Consider the following 26,731-nt stretch of genomic DNA (forward strand, 5'->3'; position numbering starts at 1 on the left):
ATCGATTAACAAGAGAATAGTTAATCGCAGCCCAAGATGAAACCAGGATTAAGTCACCTGAACCTTCACAGTGCATCAAGATAAACTAGTCTACACAACGCAAATCAAGATAAACAGACTTAAAAGACACATATTATGCATTATTTGTACTTTCATCGGCCTTTACGCTCACTCAAGTATTTGGTATTTCATATTTTACAACTTAAAATCATGTATCTTACTGAAAGCTTACGTTACTTTCTACAGGTCCGGCGTTTCCCTCATCAACGATTCGGGGCCATCTACTGGCAGCAGAGGGAATTACCGCCGGGAGACACACAAAAGCTAGCTTGCCTCGACGCAAGCGCGCGGTTGTGGCGAACGTGGTTTTGACAGCGGAAATGCTCATACCGGGGGTTTTGTGACGATTTACGATCTTAAAAACAGCAGCTGAGACTTATTTATCGCTACCTAAGACGTCACAAATCCGGGCAACTTGAAACAGAGCGTTTTCGTGAGGCTCAGCAGAGGAGCTCGTAAGCAGGATTGACGAAACGAGCGCGATAGAAGCGAACTGCGACTCCGGCTGTGTTTTTGATGAGGGAACGACGCTACGACAAAGCTAAAACGTCGATTGTAGCCGGTGTAGACACGCGTTACGCAAAAAGTGTGAAGAAATGCGCTTGAAAAGAGAGAGAAAGAAGAAAAAAAGCTCGTACAAAGTTGGGCGAGAGGTTGAGCCGGTGGAGCTGGTGCGTGGACTGCAGCAGGTTGGAGACCAGGCTCGAGACCAGGACCTCTTTGCCCAGTCGGTCTTTCTCCGTGGCCCGCCTCTGAGAGCTGGCCACCTGGACGCTCCAGCGGTCCGTGTCGGCGACGATACACACGGCCTCGGCGATGGGCTCGTCCAGCGCCGGGTGCTGCGGGCGAAACGAGCGCTGTGGTTAGACGCGGGGAAAACGACGCACCGTGAAAGAGCATAAAAAGGATAGAAATAAAAACAAAATAGAATCGTAAATGTCACAAAAACTGAAAGAGACGTAAAACAGGGCGTGTTTTTGTCCGTTTAGCCGTGCGTTTCAGAGCGATGAGAAATGATGTCATCTTCTGTGTCCTGAAGCTGAAACCTGAGATCATCCATGCAGAAGATGAAACTTAAAATATAACTCAAAGCGCCCCCTACAGGTCGGACGACTCATCGAACTAGAATGCAGTTGAGATAAATATATTTTGAATGTTGCTAAAAATTATAAAACATTTATCACAGAATAGCTTCTGATTTTTCAGATTTATAATTTCACTTCCTGTTTGCAATTGATGACATTGCACTGTAAATTACTCAGCAAACACTGGGCCAAAACTCATCTAATGTCCTAATCTTTTTTATTTGACAAATAAAAATCTATGAAAGCAGTTTTTGTTGAATTGCTGTATAGAGTCAAAAAAGTTGTTTCTTTGTGTAAATTCTGCATTCAACGTTTTCTCCATAAATACCGGCTCAATTGGAGTAAAACTATCATTTATATGTACGACAGGTATAAACACACAAAATAGAAAATCGTAAAAACCCTTTAAAGTGGTGAGACGTACTGGTACTTATTATTATTTTTTTAATTTTAGCTTGAATCGGATAAGTTTGGGCTTCGTTAACACTGCACAAACTGATAAAACTGATTAAACTGCTACATGAAGTAAAACAGGGCTGCGAATGTCTAAAAATAATAAATCCAATTCATATTATTTTCCTTTCCTTTTTTCACAATACTAATTAAGGAATAATAAACCACATTCTTTATACTTTTATTGTACATAGCAGTACATCCGTATCAGCCATGACATCACTAGGTCGATCCCTTATTGCAAAACGGTTAAAAGCTCTTAAAGGACGTTTAGGTCGGTCAAGGCGCGGTCACCGTGACAACGCGCAGGTCAAAGGCTTCACCTGGACGGCGTGGCTGAGTTCTCCCATGAGGCTTTGCCGGAGCTTGTCGTCGCTGGGCATGCCGTGCAGTACAAAGTCTGGCACGTAGGTGGGGCAGTATCCCCCGAACAGCGAGCGGCCGAAGTTTGCCACGCTCGGCCTGGAGTACGTCTCAGACAACTTTGACCTGAGGAGCAAACGAGACACGTAAAGCATAAATACTACTATTATAAGTGAATATTTGTGCTTTATACTCAACATACAGGAAGTCACTGACACGTGGGACAAAAACTACACTTTGAATGGACATGTATTAAATACTCTAAACACAGTGTATGACGATTGTATTTATTTTTTTGTCCAAAGAGAACTCGTCTGCATCTAATTATTAAAGCTTGGCATCATTTTATAAAGTACACTTTTTTGCAAGAGCAAAACTTAAAGGCGCAATGGACGATTTTTCGGCGATTTGAGAACTCAGGCGGAAGTGCGCGTGCCACTCCCCCGTGCGCGTGCCACTCCCCCGTGCGCGTGCCACTCCCCCGTGCGCGTGCCACTCCCCCGTGCGCGTGCCACTCCCCCGTGCGCGTGCCACTCCCCCGTGCGCGTGCCACTCCCCCGTGCACGTGCCACTCCCCCGTGCGGACTGATACAACACACACGTGCGTTTGTTTATTAGCGCAACGGAGCGCATCGCATCTCTCGTCTCCCGTAGATTTCTGTCCACTTCTGCGTCAGCTCGAACTGTCTTTCTCCGTCTTCATTTTGCCCCGTACACTGAGGGAACTATATTATGGTAGATCCATGCGCTTAGGCACGCAGAAACATGGGGACGAGCCTGACGCGGCTGCAGGTGAGCGATAGGTGCGTTTTATGATTGATACGTGGCAGGACAAATGATTTATCCACGCCACGAGGAAATATGACTCAGATTTGGGCCAAAAAATTCAGCGTTTTACCAATTACTGCAGACTCGGTAAAGCTTTGGTGACAAACAAACTGTATCGGACAAAAGTGCACAATGCCTTAAAGCGGGCGTGTTGCCTTAAAGCGGGCGTGTTGGTGCTCTTACCCAGGGAACGGCAGCACCTCCTCCTGCCACTCCTCCGTCTCCTCCGTCTCACTGTCGCCCAGCGCACTGTCCGAGCTCTCGTTTCTCGGGATGTCCCAGTCGTTCAGGAGCAAAACCTTCCTCTTTTGGTCCTCTTCTTTACCGCCGTCCTCGGGCGGCACGGCGACGCCCATCGTTAAACCCGACGCGGCGCAGCTCCTGCAGCAAAAGTCTGTTGAGGAGTCCGTCGAACTGCACCGGCACCGCGTTGCCGTTTCGCCCCCGTTTGGCGTGGTCCCGTTCTGTCCCAAGTCCAAGCATGGCCCCAAACTTTGATTCTCGACCTCGCCGCGCCCGCTGGGCAAACTCGCGGCGAGCCGGTGTGCACCTAAACTTTTCGCGTCGGAGCATCGCCTCGCCAAATCGCCAATAGTCCTCTTTTCGACTGGATTCTCCGAGTTAAAGTACTCGTCGAAATCGTCCAGGTTTGGCATTGTGCTGGTCGACTTCAGCAGGGAGGGCGCGTCGTTGGTCGCTGTGCTTTGGTCCTGGGGCAAATTCGGCGCCGATCCTTTGTGCAGGAGGAGTTTTTTGTGCCTTTTGATTTCCTCCGCCATCCGCCGACCTCGACTCTCCGTGTCCGACTCCGGCGACATCGAATCGCCAATGAGGAAGGTCACTTTTGGCACGTCCGTCAGCGCCATCGGACCCGTACTCGTTGGCACCGGCATTGAAAAAGCTTGTGCCTTATCCGGTGGTTTCTTTTCCAAATTAACTTGCGATTTGGTGAGTTGACTCGCGACGCCGTCATCGACCGACAAGTTTTTGGCCTCTGAAGTCGCACAAATGTCGACTTTACTATCCTTGGGAGAGGCGTAACCGACGCGGAGCACGGCTTCCAGTTTAGGGTCCGTGCCCACTGGACTGCAGGACTGCTTGTGGACTGATTCGGATGCCCTCCCGGTCTGGCCGGCCTCAAACTGAGCATGCTCGCTTTGAAGCACGCTGCTCCTCGACCCCTGGCTCTCGCTGCTGTCTTCGTCCTCCTCGTCTTCCTCTTTCGGTGTTTCCTAAAGAAGACGGATTGAGAAACATTAAGATTGTGATTTAGTAGCAAAATGCATTGTACGGGTCATGACTTCAGGTAAATGTTAATAATCTACTTTTTAAACAGGTTGGGTCAGATACAGAGACTTAAAGTGCACTCGCCTCTCAGTCCCTGAGACGTACGTAGTTGTACGATTAACATAAAACAGACTGGATTATTCTTTCATTTTGAAAATTAATTTTGGTTGCACTCACCTCCCGCGACCCACCTTTCCCAGACCCTCACCTCCAGCGCATCGCCCGCCCCTCCGGCACCCTTTCCTCCCGCGGCCGCCCCTCCCGCGCCCTCACCTCCAGCACCCTCTCCTCCAGCCCGTCGCCCGCCCTTCCCACGCCCTTACCTCCAGCCTGTCGCCCTCACTTCCCGCGCACTCACCTCCAGCGCGTCGCCCGGCCCGCTCTCCGGCTCCGTGCACGTGCTGCTCTGGAGGCTGTGGTCCGAGGCGTAGATCTGACTCTGGGACAGGTACTGCTCGCCGGGCTTGTGCACCGTCACCAGAACGTAGTCTGACTCCTCCACCTCGCCCTTCCTCAGCGCGGTGGTGATGAGCGAGCCGGGCATCACGATGGCCTCGTCCTCCGCCTCGCCCGGCGCGCCCGCCTCCAGCAGCTCCGAGCAGCGGATGAAGTAGGTGAGGACGTAGAGGAGCCGCTGGACCAGCTCCTGGCGCCGGCCGACCACCACGGTGCGAGAGAGACGCACGGGGGAACCGATGGCCCCGTACAGGTCGCCTACGGACGGGCAAGAAGAGGTGAGCGGTCAGGAAGTGCTTCAGAAGGTCAGGAGGTCACTTTGAGACAACAAACGCAGCCAAAACGTCCGGTTCAGTGAGAACTTTCAACACAGATGTTTCATTAGAACGGATCAGAAAGGGTTAAATGAGTTAGGGATCACATTTTTATTCATTCACAACGCATTTAAAACAATCAATAATTACAATTTTCAAAGTGGGTTAGGGTTAGGGTTGTTGTAGCCCTAATAGGAAAATATTTGCAAGTAAATGAAAATATAGTCACTTGCTACAAGATTATCACGGAAAAATATCCTCCGTTCCTAAATTTGCAAGTTTAATATCTTTGACATGCTTTCTAGGCTTTAAGAAAATATAGTTTTGATTCACTATTTTATTTTCATTTCATTTGTAACTGTTGCACTCTAAAAAAAACTTACTTACAATGATGAAGAAAACTGCCCTGTTATGAAAAAGTCAATGCGTATTTCCTTCATTTTACCACTAGGTGGAGCTCATTACTTGCACTAAAATTTTGAGCACTAAAAGACAGTTCAGCTACAGCACTCACTTTCAGCTCTATGTACTTGTTAAAATTATAGTTTCCACCATAGCTGTAGCCATAGCGATACAGTTTGAAGAGAGTTAATAAATTACTTTGTGTGACTTTCACTAAACAACATTTTTGTAAGAAGAATAAACCTTAAAGATGGGCTGCAACGTCTGTTAATAAGTGGAATATAGCTTTCATTTTTTCACAACGAAGTCTGGATGGTTAGTTTTAACCAATGACAAAAAAAATTCATGAGTTAATTCGGCCAAACCCGAGAACGCGCCATAGCAACCGCCTTGGTAACCGAATGCTTTAACCGCTGTCGCAAAATCAGTGACGTCACACCGGTGACATACTGTAGCCAACCCTCAATGTTCTCGTTTGAAATGTGCTAAACAGCGTGTAATTTTACGTTTTACACGATGAATCTTGCAATAACACGGAAATGTGAAGAGCTGCAGTGCTCTCAAGAGCAAAACAGGATCTTTATGTGGCCCAAACGGAAGAGTAGAGGACGTTTTTGGACACGATTTGTCCCGGACTAAGAGAATGTTTATAGAATCCCAGCGGTGATGTGTGGCAAGTCTGGTCCAGTGCTATGTTACCGACATTTCAGAGAAGACAGTTTCCAAAACCTCGCTAAGTATAGACTTGCATATGTGAAAAAGTAAGTTGCAAGATATTTTCACATCACGGCAGTTGTCTGTGCTTTTCGTAGTCGCAGTATGCGGCTGTCTAACTGACGCCGTGTGCATGATGGCGTGTTGTTTTTCACGGCGAGAGTGCTCACTTTATTATGCATATTAGAATTACTGGTTGTAATAATTATACCAGGAAGTTGAAAGGACCGGTGTGAGAGCGCAGCGGACTCACACCGCTGGAGGAGCCCGGTGTGAGGAGCTGCCCGGTGTGAGGAGCTGCCCGGTGTGAGGAGCTGCCCGGTGTGAGGAGCTGCCCGGTGTGAGGAGCTGCCCGGTGTGAGGAGAGCACCTGACACTGGAGGAGCGGGCTGCGCAAGTCCGCTGTGACACCGGGCTTTTTCCCCGCCGCGCTTTCCCCGGGTAATTTGCAGTTTCAAACTAATACAGTAAGGAACCTCGTCAACATTGTATTTCACATAATTTTATGGGAAATATTCCAGTTTAACACACACCATTCAGAAAGTCTGTCTATGTCCAGTCGCCATCTCATTCTCATCTCATCATTCTCATCCGCTCTATTTTAATCGTCTGACGAGGCGTCAGGCTCAAATATATGAGGCTGCAGCTGCTGGACCTGTTGATCAACTGGATGCTGTTCATCATCTGTTGAATTTCGCTCACTTGACGAGGATTCACTCGTATTTTGGACACTATCGCTGTCCACTTCAGTTTAAATATCCTCAATGTTGGCTAGACAATGTCCCGCTCTGACGACACATTTCCAGGTTTGGTGAAGGCAGCAAAAGGGCGCAATTCTTTTAAGTAATAGTTAATTTTTTTAATCAATAGTATCTGAATATATTAAGACTTGGATACTAACGGCCAACGAGGACTTGAAAGCACAATTACAAATAACTTTGCTGCTTTGCAGGTAAATGCACCTTTGCAGTTGGCTGCCTGCCGCCATTAAAAACAACATCACTTTGTAAGACTTTTGATGCATCTTCAGTAAAACGATGTTCCTCACCGAGTTGCGCCCAGAGCGGGTTGTAGGGGTGCGTCTTGGCCAGCAAGTCCACACTTTCAGACGAGTGCTTCTCCAGGAAGATCTTGATTGGCGGCTGACCGTTGGGCATCACCGTGGGCACCCAGGCCAGATGATTGGTCAGGATGGCCGTGAGCAGCGCGGGCAGGAACCTGCGGAGGGCAGAACATGCAAATGAACTGTAGCCATCAGCCTGACTAGCCACTTCCTGCCACCGCGCCCCACACGTGCGCACGCCTTCCCGTCGGCTTTACTGGACACGAAAGAGCGGCTCAAAAAGGGGATGAGACTGGGGAAGGACACGCGGAAAACCGTCAGCGCTGGATTTGAACATTGAAAAGCGAGCGGCACGAGAACGTCGATGCCACGTGATGCCAGCGCGATCAAATAAACAGCCAGTAAATAAATACCCAGTCTCTGTCGGTCTGAAGAGAATAATATTCTCTTATACAACATTTACAAACCAGTTTAGCAGTTCATACTTCATTTTGAGGAGAGTCAGCACAATAAAACTGATTAGAACGTGCTTTTGGTGGCAGGAAAAAGGGCATCACAAAGAAATGGCGCCACAAACATCACTGACGATCAAGGACTGACATAATAACGTCAAAATAACATAATAACACCAGACAAATGGAAGAAATGACATTCTGGAAATGTTAGACTTTGGACCAAGTGGGACTTTTATTTTATTTCAAATGTGCCATGTTTTTGTTTCCTTTGACGTTTACTTGACTATTTGTGTTATTATTTAGATTTTCTTTTAGCTCTCTGGTCGTGTTCTGTGTTTAATAAAAAAAAAAAACTTTCCATCAGTCACATGACTCGGTTCCTCGTGAGCTCATGAGACGAGGTTAAACGAGGTCAGGAACAGGAAGTTCTCAGACGAGTCATGTGTTTGATAAAGAGGGTAAAATACTTGTTTTAGTTCAGAGTATTGAGAACTATTAATTCAATTAACATTTTAAAAATTGTGTTTTATTAAAAACAAACTGAGGTGAAAACGGTTGCCTTAAAATTATTCAATACTTTTAGGCATACATGAAACCTTTACATTGAGCACTAGTTATTTAAAAATAGTAACTTTTTCATGTAATACTATGTAAAAGATTTAAGGATTATAAAAAGACAGTTTCACCGTAAATGTTTTTAAAGTGCAGTTATAAAGCTGGACAAAGGACGACCAAAGCCAGAGTTGACTTATACTTCCTGTTTTAGAGTTATCACATGATCCGAGAGGCTCGTTACCACAGCGACCGTCATGTGATTACACAATAACATCACATGAACACTGAGGCGTCTGTGGCCAGTGAATGAATCTGTAAAACAAGACTTCACGGATCAACACCAAATGACGTCACGAGGTGGAACAGAGAATGTCGCGGTTCTGGAAAGTGTGAGGGACAAAAGACGAGGAAACGAGGGACAAGGAAACAAGGAATGAGGAAACAAGGGACGAGGAAACGAGGGACAAAAGCTCCAGTCATAAAAGCCGTCAATGCTGCGTTCAATAAAGACTCAGCAACCAATTCAAACGAGCACAAGAACATTTGGCAGAAATACTCTCATTTATAAGACAGACAAGGAGACGAGGAGGCAAGGAGAGAGGAGACAAGGAGATGAGGAGGCAAGGAGAGAGGAGACAAGGAGGCAAAGAGAGGGGAGAGAGGAGAGGAGAAAAGGAGACGAGGAGGCAAGGAGAGAGGAGAGGAGAGGAGAGAGGAGAGAGGAGAGAAGGAGGAAAGGAGAGGAGAGAGGAGACAAGGAGACAAGGAGGCAAGGAGAGGAGAGAGGAGGCAAGGAGACGAGGAGGCAAGGAAAGAGAAGACAAGGAGACGAGGAAGCAAGGAGAGAGGAGAGGAGACAAGGAGGCAAGGAGAGAGACGAGGAGGCCCACATTAGCCCTGGTCCACATTAGCCTCGGCCCACATTAGCCTCGGCCCACATTAGCCTCGACTGCGGTGCCATAAATAAGAATTGGCAGTCAGCGATGATCAGATGATCGTAACGCGACAACGAGGTTTTCAGCGCCTCAATTAGTCAGAAACATTAGAATGTTAAAGCAACACAACTCCAGGAGCGTTAGCATTTGAATTATGAACTGCTAAAGCTAAACCGCTAAAAGAAACAGCATCTCAGAAGGAGAGCGGGTTTTATACACGCTGAGACCAGGCGGCGACCACTAGAAGGCGAAAGAATGATCGATTTCAGTGGGTTTCATTGGATTTCAGTGGGTTTCATTGGATTTCAGTGGGTTTCATTGGATTTCAGTGGGTTTCAATGGATTTCAGTGGGTTTCAATGGGTTTCATTCGATTTCAGTGGGTTTCATTGGATTTCAGTGTGTTTCATTGGATTTCAGTGGGTTTCAATGGATTTCAGTGGGTTTAAATGGGTTTCATTGGATTTCAGTGGGTTTCATTGGATTTCAGTGGGTTTCAATGGATTTCAGTGGGTTTCAATGGATTTCAGTGGGTTTCAGTGGGTTTCAGTGAGTTTCAATGGATTTCAGTGGGTTTCAGTGAGTTTCAGTGGGTTTCATTGGATTTCAGTGGGTTTCAGTGAGTTTCAGTGGGTTTCAATGGATTTCAGTGGGTTTCATTGGATTTCAGTGGGTTTCAATGGATTTCAGTGGGTTTCAATGGATTTCAGTGGATTTCAGTGGGTTTCAGTGAGTTTCAGTGGGTTTCAGTGGGTTTCAGTGGGTTTCAACCTCAAAACTAGGGCTGGGTATCATGACCAATTTCCTAAATCGATTCGATTTCGATTCATAACGGCCTGAATCGATTAATCACGATTTGATTCGATTCGATTAAATTCAATTCAATCTGCTCTTAAATAATGAAAATGGCTCAATTGTGTTACAAAATACAAATGTACTTTATTTTTTCTTTTCACCATAAACTGGTTTTAAGTGCAAACTTGTAAATTGGACAGTTTAAACTTCAGCTGTAAACAAAACTGTCTCAAGTCTGAAAAGTGCAATTTTGAAACATAAAGTAGTTTTTAGACCTGCTTGTGAGGCTCAGTTCAGTGTGTTCAACGGGCATCAGCTGCATTATCTCCACTGCACTAACCATTATTTGCAGCGTTGTCCGTCACGACTGCTGGGTCTTTGCTGGTCAGCCCCCCACTCCTGTATGGCCCCCGTCAACATATTAGCTATATTATTAGGCCGTGGCTGCAGAGCCGCGGCTCGGTTCAATGGCCGAGCAGTTTCAGGAACCGCGGCACTGCCATATAGCCTCATGGCTAACCCTAACCCCTACCCGAACCCTAACCTTAACCCTAACCTTAACCCGGCACGGTCTAAAATGGCGCTAAAACGCGGTCAAATAGCGCAGCTGTTTCAGGAGCCACGGCGCGCGGCTAGCACAAAATAACATGGCAGTTTCGGCCGCGCGCCGCGGGTCTGTAGACATTCCCACATTATTAGCGGTGTGGCTCGTCAGGTCACTGTCAGGTACGACTGCGTTGACCGTGATGTCCAGGTGTTATGCCGACTCTCTCTGCAGATTTGGCATTGTCGTTAGGATGGCGTATTTTCACACACACGGGATAACTTTCTGTCAGATGTTTACGTTGCATAACGTAGTGTGGATCTAGAGCATGAACAAGCCACTGGAAGCGTTCGTTTTGCACTACCGAGTACGGGCGTAAATCTTTGCAGACCAAAGTTGCGACGGCCTCTGTTATCTTTATGACCAGCGGAGAATCGGCATGTTAGTGATTCCCTCAGTTTCATTTGTTTTGCCCCGGGCGGCTTGTTGTCGGAAGCTAACGTTAGCGTAGTGTGATACCTTATCAAGTGGTTTCTGAGGTTTGTAGTATTTCTACAATAATTGACCTCCGCTTCGCAGATTTTGCAAACCACTTTGGTTTTATCTGGCTCTTTGTCCTTTGTTGTATTAAATCTGAAATGGTTCCAGACGTCAGACTTGAGTTGGGACGGCTCGCTGAGCCGAGTTTTACCTGCGTCTTGCACGCTTGACAAGCGGACGTAAACGCGCCACTGCTGCACCACGCACAAAACTTCACGGGGAAAAATCGATCTCATGCCTTATGAATCGATATTGCAATTGATCCAAAATCGATTAAATCGATTTTTTTACCCAGCCCTAGTCAAAACTGGGCCAAACTTCCCAAATGTGAGTCGTTCAGTATGGAGACTTTCACAGAGAATCAGACGGAAAGTGTCCATTGTAGCTTCTGCGCAATAATTCATCGACTAAACAATGACAATGACATGAGCTTGTCTCTACAAAGAAGACCCAGATTTGACAACACATTCCAATCTGGACACGACCGCCTTTTGTTTGAAGGAGCTACATATTTGTCCAAAGACGTGTTTCTGTGACTCAGAGCTGCCCCCGGTGGAGGACGTGAGCAGTTGCCTGTGAATGTCGGGCTGTTCAGGGACGATTGTACAATGCTTTTTCTTCTAAACTGTGAGCATTATTTCACTGAAGAAATTGCTAAACTTTTTGACAATTTCTGTGTTTATAATTGTACTTCTTGGTTGGTCATGAAGCAGATGATGTGACAAAACCAAAACTAGTCTTAAAAACAAATGACGAGTCTGTTTTATAATAACTCTTGTTCGTGCCTTAGCGAAGAACCTCGACTTAATTCATAGTGAACAAATTGTTTGACAATGATTCAGGGTTTGGTAATTACTTAATACTGTAACGCTGACCTTAATAAGCCTGAATCATGCTTAATAAACTCTGTGTTATGGATTAAGTCTTAGTTAATGCTTGTGTAGTTATATAAAGTGAACGTGACACCGGAGATTCATTTTTAGCACTACTTCCTGTGATTTTTCCACTTTTCTTCACAACTGCCACTTGACAGACGAAAAACTATGATAAATATTGACCACAAAGTTCTGTCCCACCAAACACACTCATGCACTTTAACGTGAGCTGAACCTGGATGGATCAGAAGGAGTTACTCACTGGTTCTTGGAGGCCTGCTCCATCAGGAGACTCAGTTCCCTCATGAAGGTTCCACAGAGCTGGTTCTTCTCTGAGGCGCCTGACATCATGGTGAGCCACACGGGCTCGGCCACACGAGGCATCGTGTACAGGTCACACACAGTGTTCCTGAGGGACACAACAGCACAACGTCACAGCTCATGGTGGGGACTTTAAGACTTCAAACACTGCATTAGTATTATTGATGGGATTTTCCTGTGTGAAACAATGCGATTTGTACAAAATGCTAAATACATGAAATATTTAGCATAACACTTTTGAGACGAAAACGCAATTTGAGTTCTTCTGTCTTTTTATTTGTATATCTTGTTGTACCTGTAGTTTAGACCAGTGGTTCTCAAAGTGGGGGTCGCAAGATGATTTCCAAATATAATGACCCTATTTAATCTATTCATTAATTGAAAACAGTATCTTTTAGTTAAATTAGGTCCAATGAAGGTTTCGATTCGATATGAAAAGATTAAACTCCTGTTTCAGTTCATACTTTCTCAATTGGTAATACAACAATGTTTAAACACTTTTATTCCCCCCCAAAACCGTGCATGCCTAATGTGTCATCACTTTGTACACAGGAAGTCCTAAATAAAAGTGAGCGCAGGGAGAACAGCGTCTCCTTTGTCCAAGTCCAGGTCACAGAGTTCGGCCCGTCTGCCCCGGGACAGTCCGCCTTCGGTCTGCCACTTCTTCTGAGCGGCTTCATTTGCGCTCAAGGGTTTTCCGCAGAGTGAGTGGGCGTGGCGCGTCTCGGCGAGGGGCCAAACCCCAACGGGACCCGGGGGGAATCTCTGGAATCGGGACAAGAATCCAGCATCTTTTAGCCAAACAGCTGCAGGACGTGCGGGCGTATTGCAGGAGGGTTTTATGGCCCGAACTGAGATGTTATTTATCGAAGGGAGGAAAGTTTTGGCCCGGCATGACCCAAGAACACAAAACTATAGTCAAAATGGGGTTTTAATCTAGTTTGTCCCATCAGAACTCAATTTCGATGCAAAGGAATGGACTAAATACTTTCATCATAACTTCATAACAAGGGATTAAAGTGATATTTCGACTCTTTTGAGATTCATTTTTACAGAGATTTCCCATTTGTCTGATTATCAAACCTCAACGAATACATTTGAAGACACTTTTTACACACATTTCTGCAGTTTTACACTAGTACTGATGACGTTTACCCCAATTCTACAACCGTTTTTGCCCCGTTTGTGTTTTTGTTGGTATCTATACTTGTTCAAATGACTGTGAATAAAAATTAAAGTACTGTTAAGTATCTGATAGTTCTATAATTTTGCCAACCCTACAGTATAATATTAAAATAACCTCAACATTTTGGGAACACAATCGCGCCACGAACATCCGCCAGCTCGCTCGCTTTGTGGAGATGTTTGACGAGCTTTGATTTTTAAGACCGCGCCTTGTTTAAGAAGAACCAAAAGCAAAACGGTCTTCTATGATATGAAATAGAAGGCTCATCCGGTTACAACCAAACGTCGCCGATTGCGTGGCTACGTTGACGCTAGGGCGGTCAACGCGATCAAAAATCAGACATTTGAGCAAGTATTGATGCTTTTTTTTCTTAAATCGGTTAGGGTTTGGGTAACCCTAACCCAGCAACAGGAGAAACTTTGACATAAAGAAACCAGAGTGCTGCGTCTTGGGCCTAGCGTAAACGAGCGCTACGATACTAAAAACGAGCGAGGTACGAGAGCGTTTTCGCGGCACAGTAGCCGTTCTCAGCTCCAGCTCGGGCCCGGTTCAGAGGCAACGCCGACGGTCCCAGAGGGAGCGTCGGGGAGGCGAAACTGAGACGAGACGGATTAAAGTTACAACACAATTTAAAACTCCCTGACCTCCAGTTTGACTTTTATGAATCGCAACCCTGAAACGGACAGTCCTGAACTGGGCGACACTCTCCATTACGCTGGCACAGGTTTGGTTTGGACGTGAACACGGTCGGATGTTTTAAAAACCTGGGCTCAACTAAACTATGAAGAAAAATATCGCAATGAGGGAAAAAAAGGAAGGATGCGATGACAGGTGGACGTTCTGAAAAGGAGCGACCGCCAGCGTGACCCCTCCATCACGCCAAGCGTGTGGTTCTCTCTGCTTCGGAGCATCGCCTTGAACCAAAAACGCCGAACAAACTCGACATTGTGAGCAATGCTTTACTTAAGAATAAATCAACATTACAGTGATCAACAACAGCAAAAGGTTTACCTCTCATCTTTATGAAAAATCTTCCTTTAAACTCAATCACAGGCGCCGTTAGTGCCCAACAATACGTTGAAAAACCTGCACTCTTACTGCTGCCCGGCTTTGCCTCTCCACAGATGTGGCCCGCTTGTCTCAATGGAAACCCATGCATTTAGTTTCATGTCTTACTGCGGAACATGGAGACGATCAAGACACAAATCCTCCACTATAAGGCCTTGTTGTATGTTGCGCCAAATCACCAAAGCAAGTTCCTAATCTGTTCTAATTATATTTTACACTATAAAATGTAATACTTTTTAAGAAATACTGTTCAGACCCAGAGTCTTGAGGTAAACCAACTGTAAAATACTTTATAACGTCATTTTCAATTGAAGAAACTGTGCCTAGTCTTATTTGTTTGTTTGTTGGCTCACTCCCCAGTCCTTGTCCTTATGTTTATCTTATCTTTTCCAACATGCGTGCGCACCGCCCTCCGACAACGTCAAACCCTCCGTCCACGTCAAACCCTCTGTCCACGGCAAGCCCTTCGCCCGCCGCAATCTTTCCGCGACCTGATAATGGCAAAGGTGGCTTAAATTTAGCTGCTGGTGTCTGCGCGGAGGTGAACATTTTGCAGATATTCAGTCTGTCCCGAGCCTGCGCCGCATGCCTCGCCCTGGCACACGAGGAAGGATAGCGCAGCAGCTCCGCGGGGCTTGGGTTGCACCGGGCACCGCGCCAGCAGTAAAGCACATGGACCATGGCAGTAGTGGAGCGTCGGGTGAGGTGGAGACGGCCAGGAATCACCGCGGGGCTTTAGTGGAGACGTCCATTAGCGTGTCGGCTGAAAGTTACGAGTAATACATCTGTGCGTGCGCGTTTTGAAGCTGTGGTACCCAATATCCAACAATGACTGCGAACGGCGGAGGTGGGAGTTCAATGTGGGCCGCAGACCTTGTGTCGTTAAGTCGATTAATCGGTTGATGGTGTCAACCGATTACTTCTGTGGGGGGTTTTAACGCGTTTCCATGAAGGCCTATTTTTCCTAAAACACTTGACTAAAATGAGCCCAGATTCAAAGCGAAGCCGTTGCAAACTAATTTGAAGTTGAACAATTTTCTACTTAAATATTTTAGTCATTGTTTTTGTCATTTTTTTTTTTTGAAAAAGTAATTTGAGGACTAAAACTACATGCATTATTGTCAAATATAATAATATAGATATTTCTGTTAACTAACTAGTAATAAAGTAATATATTTGTCAAATAGAATTTAACAGGCCCAGAGCGTCACATTAGAGAAACAAACAACCTCCAAGAAACACGTCTGAATATAATAAGAACAATAACATACTGTACTTTTCGGTCTTTAAGCCACTTCTTTTTCCCCACTCTTTGAACCCTGTGGTCATTACAACGTTGTGGTTAATTTATAGATTTTTATTGGCTAACGGCCACAACAATGCGCAAGCATTTGACACACTGTAGAAGAAGACATCAGTGGACTGTGGTCACTTTATTTTACGCTTCAAAACTCTTAATTTATTTAATATGGAGATGTAATTTACATTGGGCGAACCAGATGCAATGTTTTAAGTGTTATAGCAGAATATGCTAAATTTCAACACCTGTCCATAGGGCCAATTTAGGGTTGCCAATTTTACCAAACACGTGCATGTCTCTGAATATGAGTCTGATTGTAATGAACACACACAGAGAAATGAGTCTAATGAGGAAGTGAATCTAGACACGACGATACGCAAAGACACACATGGAGCGCGGACATGCGATATACGGCGCTCTGCACTTTAGAACCTGCCGCAGTGAAATGAAACTTTCTTGGCCAGACCTGCATTACTACCATTGACTATATTTGTAAATATGTGTAAATATATCATGTTACAACGTAACGCCAGGAACAGATGTGAAGACACAGACACAGGTATATCAGCTCACACAGAGTAATCAAGGACAGAGGGGACAGTAGGGACAGCTGTGATGTGTTTTTTGTTTGTTAAGCTTCAAAATGCTGTGTTTTATTACAATCCAACTCATATTCATATTCACTGAGATATCAGTCTAATTAGGTCCGTTGCCGGCGAGACCTCCGGTTCAAAACACAACCCACGTGTGTAAATATCTTATGTTACATCTTGGGCACCTGCGGCTGATTGACAGGTGCGGCCCGTATATGGACAATTTACTGTTAATTTGTAAATTTTGTTGGACCTTTATTCAGTACGGTAGTCATGAGGCAATGCAATAAAATTGATTATTGTTAAAATAAAATATTATCATTATTATATTATAGATTTAGTCGACAAAATCAGTGTGACATTTTCGTCAACTAGAACAAAATTTTAACAAAAAAGTATTTCTGACTAAATCTAGATCAAAACTAAACATTATTTTAGTTTTTTTTTTTAAAAGAGTGTTTTTGTCAAAATGTGTGACGCATGCACGTGTTTAAAATGTGGTTTGTTTAAAACTTTCACCCTGGATTATTACTTAATGTTATAATTAAATGTGCATGAATCAAAAAAGCGATTAATGCCGCTGAGCTCGACCTCCAGGTTTCTCCTTGCGAGTCAAATTCAAGTCCGTCAACACAACATCCTGGCGTGTGCCCAACGTTTATCACATCGTTAAAACCGGCCAATGACACAGCGCTGTCGTCGAAACACCGCCGACAGTTCAATAATAGACGGTGAAATCCTATGAGTGACTCTGCGTCATCGAATAAATGTACACAAGCCAAGAGACAGCTGCTGCTCTTTGTCCACTGATGCTTTGATATAGAAACAAAATTATAGAATGAGCCTTCCACATGTCATTCATCAGATTATCGAGCACCTTCAAATACTGTGACGCGAGTAGTAATAGAGGTAATAGCAAGTAAGAACAGAGATACATGGCAGTAGTTATGGAAGTATTTACATGGTGGAATATAGTACGCATATGTCATGTAATTTGACAGATTGAACATGCAGACGGCCAACGTTTGTAGACCTTTCCATCTGCTCTTCCTCGTACACATGCCTTCAGCACCGGACACCTGCCAAAACTTTCAAGACTTTCCCTGATCCTAAAATATAACACCCGGACAGTTGGAAATGAGGCTCGTTAAAACTGTCGGCAAGTAGGCTAACGTTTATTAGCATAGCCACTAGCATTAGCCAGCTCCTAACAACTTCAAAAAAACAGCTCAGTCTGGAGTGATGTCTGTAAGTCCACTGGTCCCTCCTGACCACAGTCACACATTTCTGGACAAACGTGGTTTTTGGGGACGTCACAGAAAAGAAATTATGCTTTTGTCGGCAGGGCCCACAGTGAGCATGCGGCTTTCGTCCTCAAGATGGCAGTAGTCACTTCAGACGCATGACTAGCAATGAGCTGCATCACGTAAATTGAATGAGAATGGAACTTAACTGTACACAGTGTAACCATGGAAACCGAGCCCGTGACCAAAGAAACGGGCCGTGGCGCTGGCAATTTCCCGCCTTTATTCACACACGTTATTCGCCGCTTTTAGTCCTGGTGATTACCCCGGGAAACTGCCAGATCCAAAATGGAGAGGAATCAGTTCTGGCTTCGTTCACACACGTTCCTGCTCCGGCAAAATGCAGGTAAGTTCCTAGGGCAGGCGGCACGTGTGAATGGGGCTATAGTTGCCATCAGGGGTGTGACCGATTATTATTTTAATTGTCGACAATTATACTTTTGATTAGTCAAACAATTATTTATATTGTACATTGAGACTTTTTAAATGCATTAATCAAACTAATAAAGGTTGGGTTATGGTGAATGAAGGTTTCTGAATGGAGGATGCAGATGAAAATGATTTGTTTTTGACATTTTGGTTCAATAATGCCACTGTTTTTGGTCTTTTTGTTTGCGTTTAGTAGGTCCAGATAACGATTACGATGATCAAAATACGATTACATTTTACAGTCATGCTCAGTCGATCAATTGTTGCAGCCCTAGTTGTCATCGAGGAGTTAAGCAGTTCAAATGAGACTGAAAACAATATCTGCTAACTTCTAATTTGTTGATTATTCGTTGTTCTTTTTGCAAACTGACTGCAGGTCGGACAACTTACTGAACTAAAATGCAGATAAGATTTTGAAATTTGCAAAAAAATTATAAAAAATATTGTCCCAGAGTTGCTCTTTTTTGTTGTTGTTGAGCAGTTCACTTCCTGTTTGTAATTGATGACATCACACTAGGAAATTACCCAGCAAACACTAGTCCCATCTAATGTCACGTTTTTATTCATCTGACTGTTCAATTAATGTTTAGAGAGTCAAAAAATTATGCATAAACTTGTACTGGAATCCGTAGTGTGATGTAACTTCATTTTTCTACAGATTGTTTCTGTATAAATACCTACTCGATTGGTGTAAGCCTATGTATTTATATGTACGACAAAATTAGACAATGGTAAAAACCTGTCATGTCACTTTAAACTGAATTTAAAAGAATGTAAAGCGTGACCAAAGAGAAATTAAAGCCGCAAGCGGCATCCAACGGCCCTCGCGGGCCGCCGGCCTTCCGACTCTGCGCTTTCGACTTGATAAAGATGGCGCCCTTATTGTGTGTTGAATTAAAAAAGAACTTGACAGACGGCGACACATTGGACATGGCCAATCCAGTGCAAATCAACACAAGTGTCAGTCAAATTTGCTGCGCCGCTGCACAGAGACCGTAGCACTTGGAGTAAAAATATGGATAACTTTTGATGCCGCGCTTGTGTAGATGATATTTCCCAAAGTAAAGCTTGATCGAGCTATTGCCCACGGAGGAGTTTGTTAAAGTGTAAAGCGTAAATGTGAACATTTCAAGGATTTGGCGTTTTTCCCATTTGTGACAGTATATTTGCAGCTCCACGGCACAGAGACCGTACCACTTAAAATCAAAATATGAATAACTTTTGATGCCCCGTTTGTGTAGATGATTTCCCCAAATATGAACTTGATCGAGCTATCGCCCTGGGAGGAGTTCGTTAAAGTGTGAAGCGTAAAAATGTGGTCATTTTAGAGATTTCGCTGTTTTCCCATTTCTGACATATATTTGCGGGTCCGCCACACAGAGACCGTAGCACTTAGAATCAAAATATGGAAACGTTTTGATGCCCTGCTTGTGTAGATGATATTCTCCAAATATGAACTTGATCAGACAATCGCCCTAGGAGGAGTTCATTAAAGTGTGAAGCGTAAAAATGTGGTGATTTGAGCGATTCTGCGATTTTCCCATAAGGATAACATAGGATGTTTCTGTCATCGCTACGGTTACGCCGTACAAAATATGACTTTGGCTCTCATACTTTTATGATCAGGATGGCAAATTAGAATTTTGTTCAAAATATCATGTCATTTGGAAAAACTCTATTGTTTATAGGCCACTCTGAAGGCCAAATAGTCAGAATTCTGGGAAACGTTTGCGGCTCCGTCGCACAGAGACCGTAAAAGTTATCCTTAAAATTTGGATAACTTTAGATGCCCCACTTGTTTAGAGGACGTACACCGATTTTGAGGTTGGTGGGCAAAACGCACTAGGAGGAGTTCGTTAAAGTGTAAAACATAAAAATGTGGTAATTTGAGAGATTTTGTGGTTTTCCCATAGGGATAACATGGAAGGTTTCTGTCATCGCTACGACTACGCCGTAAAAATTTAGGCATTTTTGTGATTGGCTTTTGTGATCGGGACGGCAAAATAGAATTTTGGGTAAAGTTTAGACAATTTTGGTAAAACAAATTTTTGACCTTCAATGTTAATTTAAAGGTCACTCTGTAGGGGGCGCTATCGCGGCCATTTAAATTTTGTCAGCCTAAACTGGTCCAAACTAGAAAGTTTAACAACTGATTCAAATTTGGTCATAATCGGACTGGTTTTGATCAAATGGGAGCAATTTTTAGATCTGCAATATTCCAAAATAAGTTGTCCAACTTTGTGGCTGTGCCGCACACAGACCGTAAAAGGTATCTTATAAAATTGGATAACTTTAGATGCCCCACTTGTCCAGAGGACGTACGCCGATTTTGAAGTCGGTGGGCAAAACGCCCTAGGAGGATTTCGTCAAAGTTTGACGTGAACAAAATGGCCAACACAGCGTGTTTTCATTTTCAAAGGAAGATGGCGGCCATAGGGTAAGTCTGGGGGCGTGGCCACAATAATATTTTTTTTTTGTCCTCACGAGAGGAATGCGTGTCCCGAATTTCGTAGCTTTACGCCAAAGTTGACCTCGGGGCGTCTACCATAGGCGCAATGTATTTTGACTTTTGTCGGTGGCGCTGCCGCGCCATTTTTGAACGAAAAAAAAAAATGGCCCAGAAAAAAATAAAATTTTTCGCCAATTCTGAATTTTGGGCAAAGTTTGGTGAGTTTTTGAGCATGTTCAGGGGGTCAAATTAGAGCTCAAAAAGCAGAAGAACAAGAAAAATAATAATAATTAAAGCCGCAAGCGGCATCCAACGGCCCTCGCGGGCCGCCGGCCTTCCGACTCTGCTCTCTGCATTTTACAGAGATGGCGCTAACGCAATTGTCTAAGAACTAAGACAGCGACACATTGGACATGTACAATGCTGTGCTTAACCAGTGCAAATTAACACAAATGTCGGTCAAATGTGCAGCTCCAGCGCACAGAGACCGTGACACTTGGAATAAAAATATGGATAACTTTTGATGCTCCGCTTGTGTAGATTATTTTTCCCAAATATGAGCTTGATCGAGCTATTGCCCACAGAGGAGTTCATTAAAGTGTGAAGCATAAATGTGAACATTTCAAGGATTTGGCGTTTTTCCCATTTGTGACAGTATATTTGCAGCTCCACGGCACAGAGACCGTAGCACTTAAAATCAAAATATGGATAACTTTTGATGCCCCGTTTGTGTAGATGATTTTCCCCAAATATGAGCTTGATCGGGCAATCGGCCTAGGAGGAGTTCGTTAAAGTGTGAAGCGTAAAAATGTGGTGATTTTAGAGATTTCGCTGTTTTCCCATTTCTGACATATATTTGCGGGTCCGCCACACAGAGACCGTAGCACTTAGAATCAAAATATGGGTAAGTTTTGATGCCCCGCTTGTGTAGATGATATTCTCCAAATATGAACTTGATCGGACAATCGCCCTAGGAGGAGTTTGTTAAAGTGTGAAGCGTAAAAATGTGGTGATTTGAGCGATTCTACGATTTTCCCATAAGGATAACATGGGATGTTTCTGTCAACGCTACGGTTACGCCGTACAAAATATGACTTTGGCTCTCATACTTGTATGATCAGGATGGCAAATTAGAATTTCGTTCAAAATATCATGTCATTTGGAAAAACTCTATTGTTTATAGGCCACTCTGAAGGCCAAATAGTCAGAATTCTGGGAAACGTTTGCGGCTCCGTCGCACAAAGACCGTAAAAGTTATCCTTAAAATTTGGATAACTTTAGATACACCACTTGTCTAGAGGACGTACACCGATTTTGAGGTTGGTGGGCAAAACGCACTAGGAGGACTTCGTTAAAGTGTAAAACATAAAAATGTGGTAATTTGAGAGATTTTGTGGTTTTCCCATAGGGATAACATGGGAGGTTTCTGTCATCGCTACGACTACGGCGTAAAAATTTAGGCATTTTTGTGATTGGCTTTTGTGATCGGGACGGCAAAATAGAATTTTGGGTAAAGTTTAGACAATTTTGGTAAAACTAATTTTTGACCTTCAATGTTAATTTAAAGGTCACTCTGTAGGGGGCGCTATCACTGCCATTTCAATTTTGTCAGCCTAAACTGGTCCAAACTAGAAAGTTTAACAACTGATTCAAATTTGGTCCTAATCGGACTGGTTTTGATCAAATGGGAGCAATTTTTAGACCTGCAATATTCCAAAATAAGTTGTCCAACTTTGCGGCTGCGCCGCACACAGACCGTAAAAGGTATCTCAAAAAATTGAATAACTTTAGATGCCCCACTTGTCCAGAGGACGTACGCCGATTTTGAAGTCGGTGGGCAAAACGCCCTAGGAGGAGTTCGTCAAAGTTTGACGTAAACAAAATGGCTAACTCAGCTTGTTTTCATTTTCAAAGGAAGATGGCGGCCATAGGGTAAGTTTGGGGGCGTGGCCACAATGATTTTTTTTGTTTATCCTCACGAGAGGAATGCGTGTCCCGAATTTCGTAGCTTTACGCCAAAGTTGACCTCGGGGCGTCTCCCATAGGCGCAATGTATTTTGACTTTTGTCGGTGGCGCTGTCGCGCCATTTTTTAACGAAAAAAAAAATGGCCCAGAAAAAATAAAATTTTTCGCCGATTCTGAATTTTGGGCAAAGTTTGGTGAGTTTTTGAGCATGTTCAGGGGGTCAAATTAGAGATCAAAGCGCTGAAGAAGAACAAGAAAAATAATAATAATAATAATAATAATAATATTTTTAGCAAAAACAATATAGCCGTTTTTTCTATAACAACAAATTATACATCGTTTGAAAGCTCTAAGCCTTCCCCATGCCGCCATGGGGTGGAATCATCATTACGAGCGCTTACGCGCTCGTCACTCCCTATTTCGACGGGATGCCCCGCCCACTCCCCATAGACTTCCATTGATTTGAGCAGAAACAAGCATGGCCCATGCCTGCGGCATGGATTCTCGCGTACGGGACGATGCCAGGAGGGTTTTTGGAGGAATGCAGCGCTTCGCGCTGCTGTTGTCAACAATTTGTGAATGGGCTACGCCCATTCACAAATTGTTGACTATTTCTGTCATAGCAGGAGTAAGTATGCATGATCCATGCCTTCGGCATGGGCTAGTTCACTGTACTTGCCAGGGGCGACGGGGCACCAAACATGCGGGCTGCGCCCGCATGTTTGGTCAGACAGTTGCAACGCTGCCTTCGGCAGCGTTGCGGGAGCAATAGGCCCTCCGCCCTGCTGGGGCTCGGGCCTAATAATAATAATAATAATAATAATATTTTTAGCAAAAACAATATAGCCGTTTTTACTATAACAACAAATGATACATCGTTTGAAAGCTCTAAGCCTTCCCGATGCCGCCATGGGGTGGAATCATCATTACGAGCGCTTACGCGCTCGTCACTCCCTATTCCGTCGGGATGCCCCGCCCACTCCCCATAGACTTCCATTGATTTGAGCAGATACAAGCATGGCCCATGCCTGCGGCATGGATTCTCGCATACGGGACGATGCCAGGAGGGTTTTTGGAGGAATGCAGCGCTTCGCGCTGCTGTTGTCAACAATTAGTGAATGGGCTACGCCCATTCACTAATTGTTGACTATTTCTGTCATAGCAGGAGTAAGTATGCATGATCCATGCCTTCGGCATGGGCTAGTTCACTGTACTTGCCAGGGGCGACGGGGTACCAAACATGCGGGCTGCGCCCGCATGTTTGGTCAGACAGTTGCAACGCTGCCTTCGGCAGCGTTGCGGGAGCAATAGGCCCTCCCCCTGCTGGGGCTCGGGCCTAATAATATTTTTAGCAAAAACAATATAGCCGTTTCCACTATAACAACAAATTATACATCGTTTGAAAGCTCTAAGCCTTCCCGATGCCGCCATGGGGTGGAATCATCATTACGAGCGCTTACGCGCTTGTCACTCCCTATTCCGTCAGGATGCCCCGCCCACTCCCCATAGACTTCCATTAATTTGAGCAGATACAAGCATGGCCCATGCCTGCGGCATGGATTCTCGCGTACGGGACGATGCCAGGAGGGTTTTTGGAGGAATGCAGCGCTTCGCGCTGCTGTTGTCAACAATTAGTGAATGGGCTACGCCCATTCACTAATTGTTGACTATTTCTGTCATAGCAGGAGTAAGTATGCATGATCCATGCCTTCGGCATGGGCTAGTTCACTGTACTTGCCAGGGGCGACGGGGTACCAAAAATGCGGGCTGCGCCCGCATGTTTGGTCAGACAGTTGCAACGCTGCCTTCGGCAGCGTTGCGGGAGCAATAGGCCCTCCGCCCTGCTGGGGCTCGGGCCTAATTAAAGCCGCAAGCGGCATCCAACGGCCCTCGCGGGCCGCCGGCCTTCCGACTCTGCTCTCTGCATTTTACAGAGATGGCGCTAACGCAATTGTCTAAGAACTAAGACAGTGACACATTGGACATGTACAATGCTGTGCTTAACCAGTGCAAATGAACACAAAGCTCCAGCGCACAGAGACCGTGACACTTGGAATAAAAATATGGATAACTTTTGATGCTCCGCTTGTGTAGATGATTTTCCCCAAATATGAGCTTGATCGAGCAATTGCCCACAGAGGAGTTCATTAAAGTGTGAAGCATAAATGTGAACATTTCAAGGATTTGGCGTTTTTCCCATTTGTGACATATATTTGCGGCTCTACCGCACAGAGACCCTAGTACTTAAAATCAAAATATGGATAACTTTTGATGCCCCCCTTGTGTAGATGATTCTCCCCAAATATGAACTTGATCGGGTAATCGCCCTAGGAGGAGTTTGTTAAAGTGTGAAGCGTAAAAATTTGGTCATTTTAGAGATTTTGCGGTTTCCCCATTGGGATAACATGGGATGTTTCCGTCATCGCTACGGCTACGCTTTACCAAATATGACTTTGGCTCCCATGCTTTTAATTTGGGGATGGCAAATGAGAATTGTGTGCAAAATGTCATGTCATTTGGAAAAACTCTTGTTTATAGGCCACTCTGAAGGCCAAATAGTCCAAATTCTGCGAAAAGTTTGCGGCTCAGCTGCACAGAGACCATAAATGTTATCCATAAAATTTGAATAACTTTAGATGCCCCACTTGTCTAGAGGAGGTACACCGATTTTGAGATCGGTGGGCCAAACGCACTAGGAGGAGTTTGTTAAAGTGTGAAGCGTAAATGTGCCCCGCCGCCGCAATTGTCGGACCATGTCGGCCTCGGTGAAACTGAGAAAAACAGCATTTTACTTTTTTCCCCAAATTTGTGATTTTCATTTTTTTGCAGAATGTGCTAGTTAAAGTTATGAATAAGCCCCTGTGTGCTTCAGATAACACTATTGGTTGTCTTAAACGTATACATTAAGCTGTTAAAAATGTGGAGTTTTCGGGTCTTTTTCCTGCTCTCCTGGGGGGCGTCACCTTTTTCTAGCCAACGTATTGTTTACATTTTCCACCAATCAGCTGTGATCCGCATGGCAGCTGCGTGCTCCGTGTTTTCCTCTCATTACTCCAGACCGTCTGCAGAGCACAGTCTTCAGAGCTTACATTTCCTGGACTACATTGCAACGGAACTGTTTACTCAGGTACACTTTTACTTTACTACTAAATTATTGCTTTAACGCTGTGTTTTAAGGCAGTCTTGTGATCACTTTAGAATCTTACTTGTCTGCTCCGGTGGAGCTAATGCTAAGCTAACATGTTGCTTCAGTGCACTCTGCAATACGGGCTTAATGTGATTACTTGCCGTTATCACCATGTTATCGGGTTATTTTTCGGCGTGGGTTGGCCCGTGGGTTGTGTGGGTCGTGCTTTGTGTGTGTTTTATCGTGCTAAACCGGCTGTTAGGCCCGGAGCTAAACGCAGCTATTCGGAGCTAAGTTGTAAGCTAAACTTTGCCATGTTATCGGGTTATTTTTCGGCGTGGGTTGGCCCGTGGGTTGTGTGGGTCGTGCTTTGTGTGTATTTTATGGTGCTAAACCGGTTGTTAGCGCCACAGCCTGGAGCTAAACGCAGCTATTCGGAGCTAAGTTGTAAGCTAAACTTTGCTATGTTATCGGGTTATTTTTCGGTGAGGGAAGAGAAAAAAACTACAACTCCAGATACCACTTCTGGTCACGTGGCTTACTTATGTTGCACGTCACGCACGCACTGCGTCACTCGAACCAATCACGCGCTTGCCTGGCCATTATCAGCTTCCTGTGTGTCTCTCTGTGCACGGTGTTGGGACAGACAACAGGACGGCTGAACCAGGTAAGCTTTGCGACTAAAACACCCGCTTTTAATCACTTTAATGTGCGCCGGTTTTAAACTCGAGTGTATGTTTATGTTTTGGTGTGCTGTTCTGCAAGTGTTTTGCTTTTACGAGCAGTGTTATCTCAAGTGAGCTAGCTAGCCCCGCTAGCCGAGGGCAGATGTCCCAATATCTCCGCGTTTTGCATCTTAAATACACCGTTAACGTCACAATGTGAACTGTTATCTGTGAAGCGTGTTATTCCCATATTACTGTTAACCCTAATCCTTTTATCCCCCTTTTCAGAATTGGCAAAGACACCCTGACTGACATGACCTGTCTCTACGTGAAGTCTGCTAAGGAGCGTGGTAAGTGTAAAACATTATTTTGGTGATTTTCATGTTTTAATGATTAGAGTATAATTAACCATAAGTAACATCTGTTTTTCAGGTGAGCCTGCAGTTTGTACATCAAGCTTCAGATCACTGTGGAAACAGCTTCTCCCACACATCAGAAGCTGCAGGCCACGCACAGATCTCTACAACAGAATCTAATGTGCTGTCTTTCAAACCCTCACCGCCAACGTCTCACTTCAATATCCCACAGCTTGTTGGAACG

At 44.7% G+C, this 26,731-nt stretch overlaps 1 protein-coding gene across 5 annotated transcripts in view; it reads right to left on the reverse strand.

Annotated features, from left to right (window-relative positions):
- fnip1 (folliculin interacting protein 1) overlaps positions 1-26,731 on the reverse strand; it is a 77,613-nt gene that overhangs the window by 1,660 nt on the left and 49,222 nt on the right. For all 5 annotated transcript variants that reach the window (XM_072446061.1, XM_072446057.1, XM_072446059.1 and 2 more), the window contains 6 exons: positions 11,986-12,132; positions 7,011-7,180; positions 4,435-4,790; positions 2,973-4,021; positions 1,922-2,087; positions 699-899 (listed from right to left, as the gene is read on the reverse strand). In XM_072446061.1, coding sequence (XP_072302162.1) covers positions 699-899; positions 1,922-2,087; positions 2,973-4,021; positions 4,435-4,790; positions 7,011-7,180; positions 11,986-12,132 — 2,089 coding nt within the window. The remainder of the gene's footprint in view (positions 1-698; positions 900-1,921; positions 2,088-2,972; positions 4,022-4,434; positions 4,791-7,010; positions 7,181-11,985; positions 12,133-26,731) is intronic.

This window comes from Eucyclogobius newberryi, unplaced genomic scaffold (genome assembly GCF_026437365.1).
Source record: "Eucyclogobius newberryi isolate DKJ021-1_F unplaced genomic scaffold, fEucNew1.0.hap1 SCAF_15, whole genome shotgun sequence".
In the NCBI taxonomy this organism is placed as follows: Eukaryota; Metazoa; Chordata; class Actinopteri; order Gobiiformes; family Gobiidae; genus Eucyclogobius; species Eucyclogobius newberryi.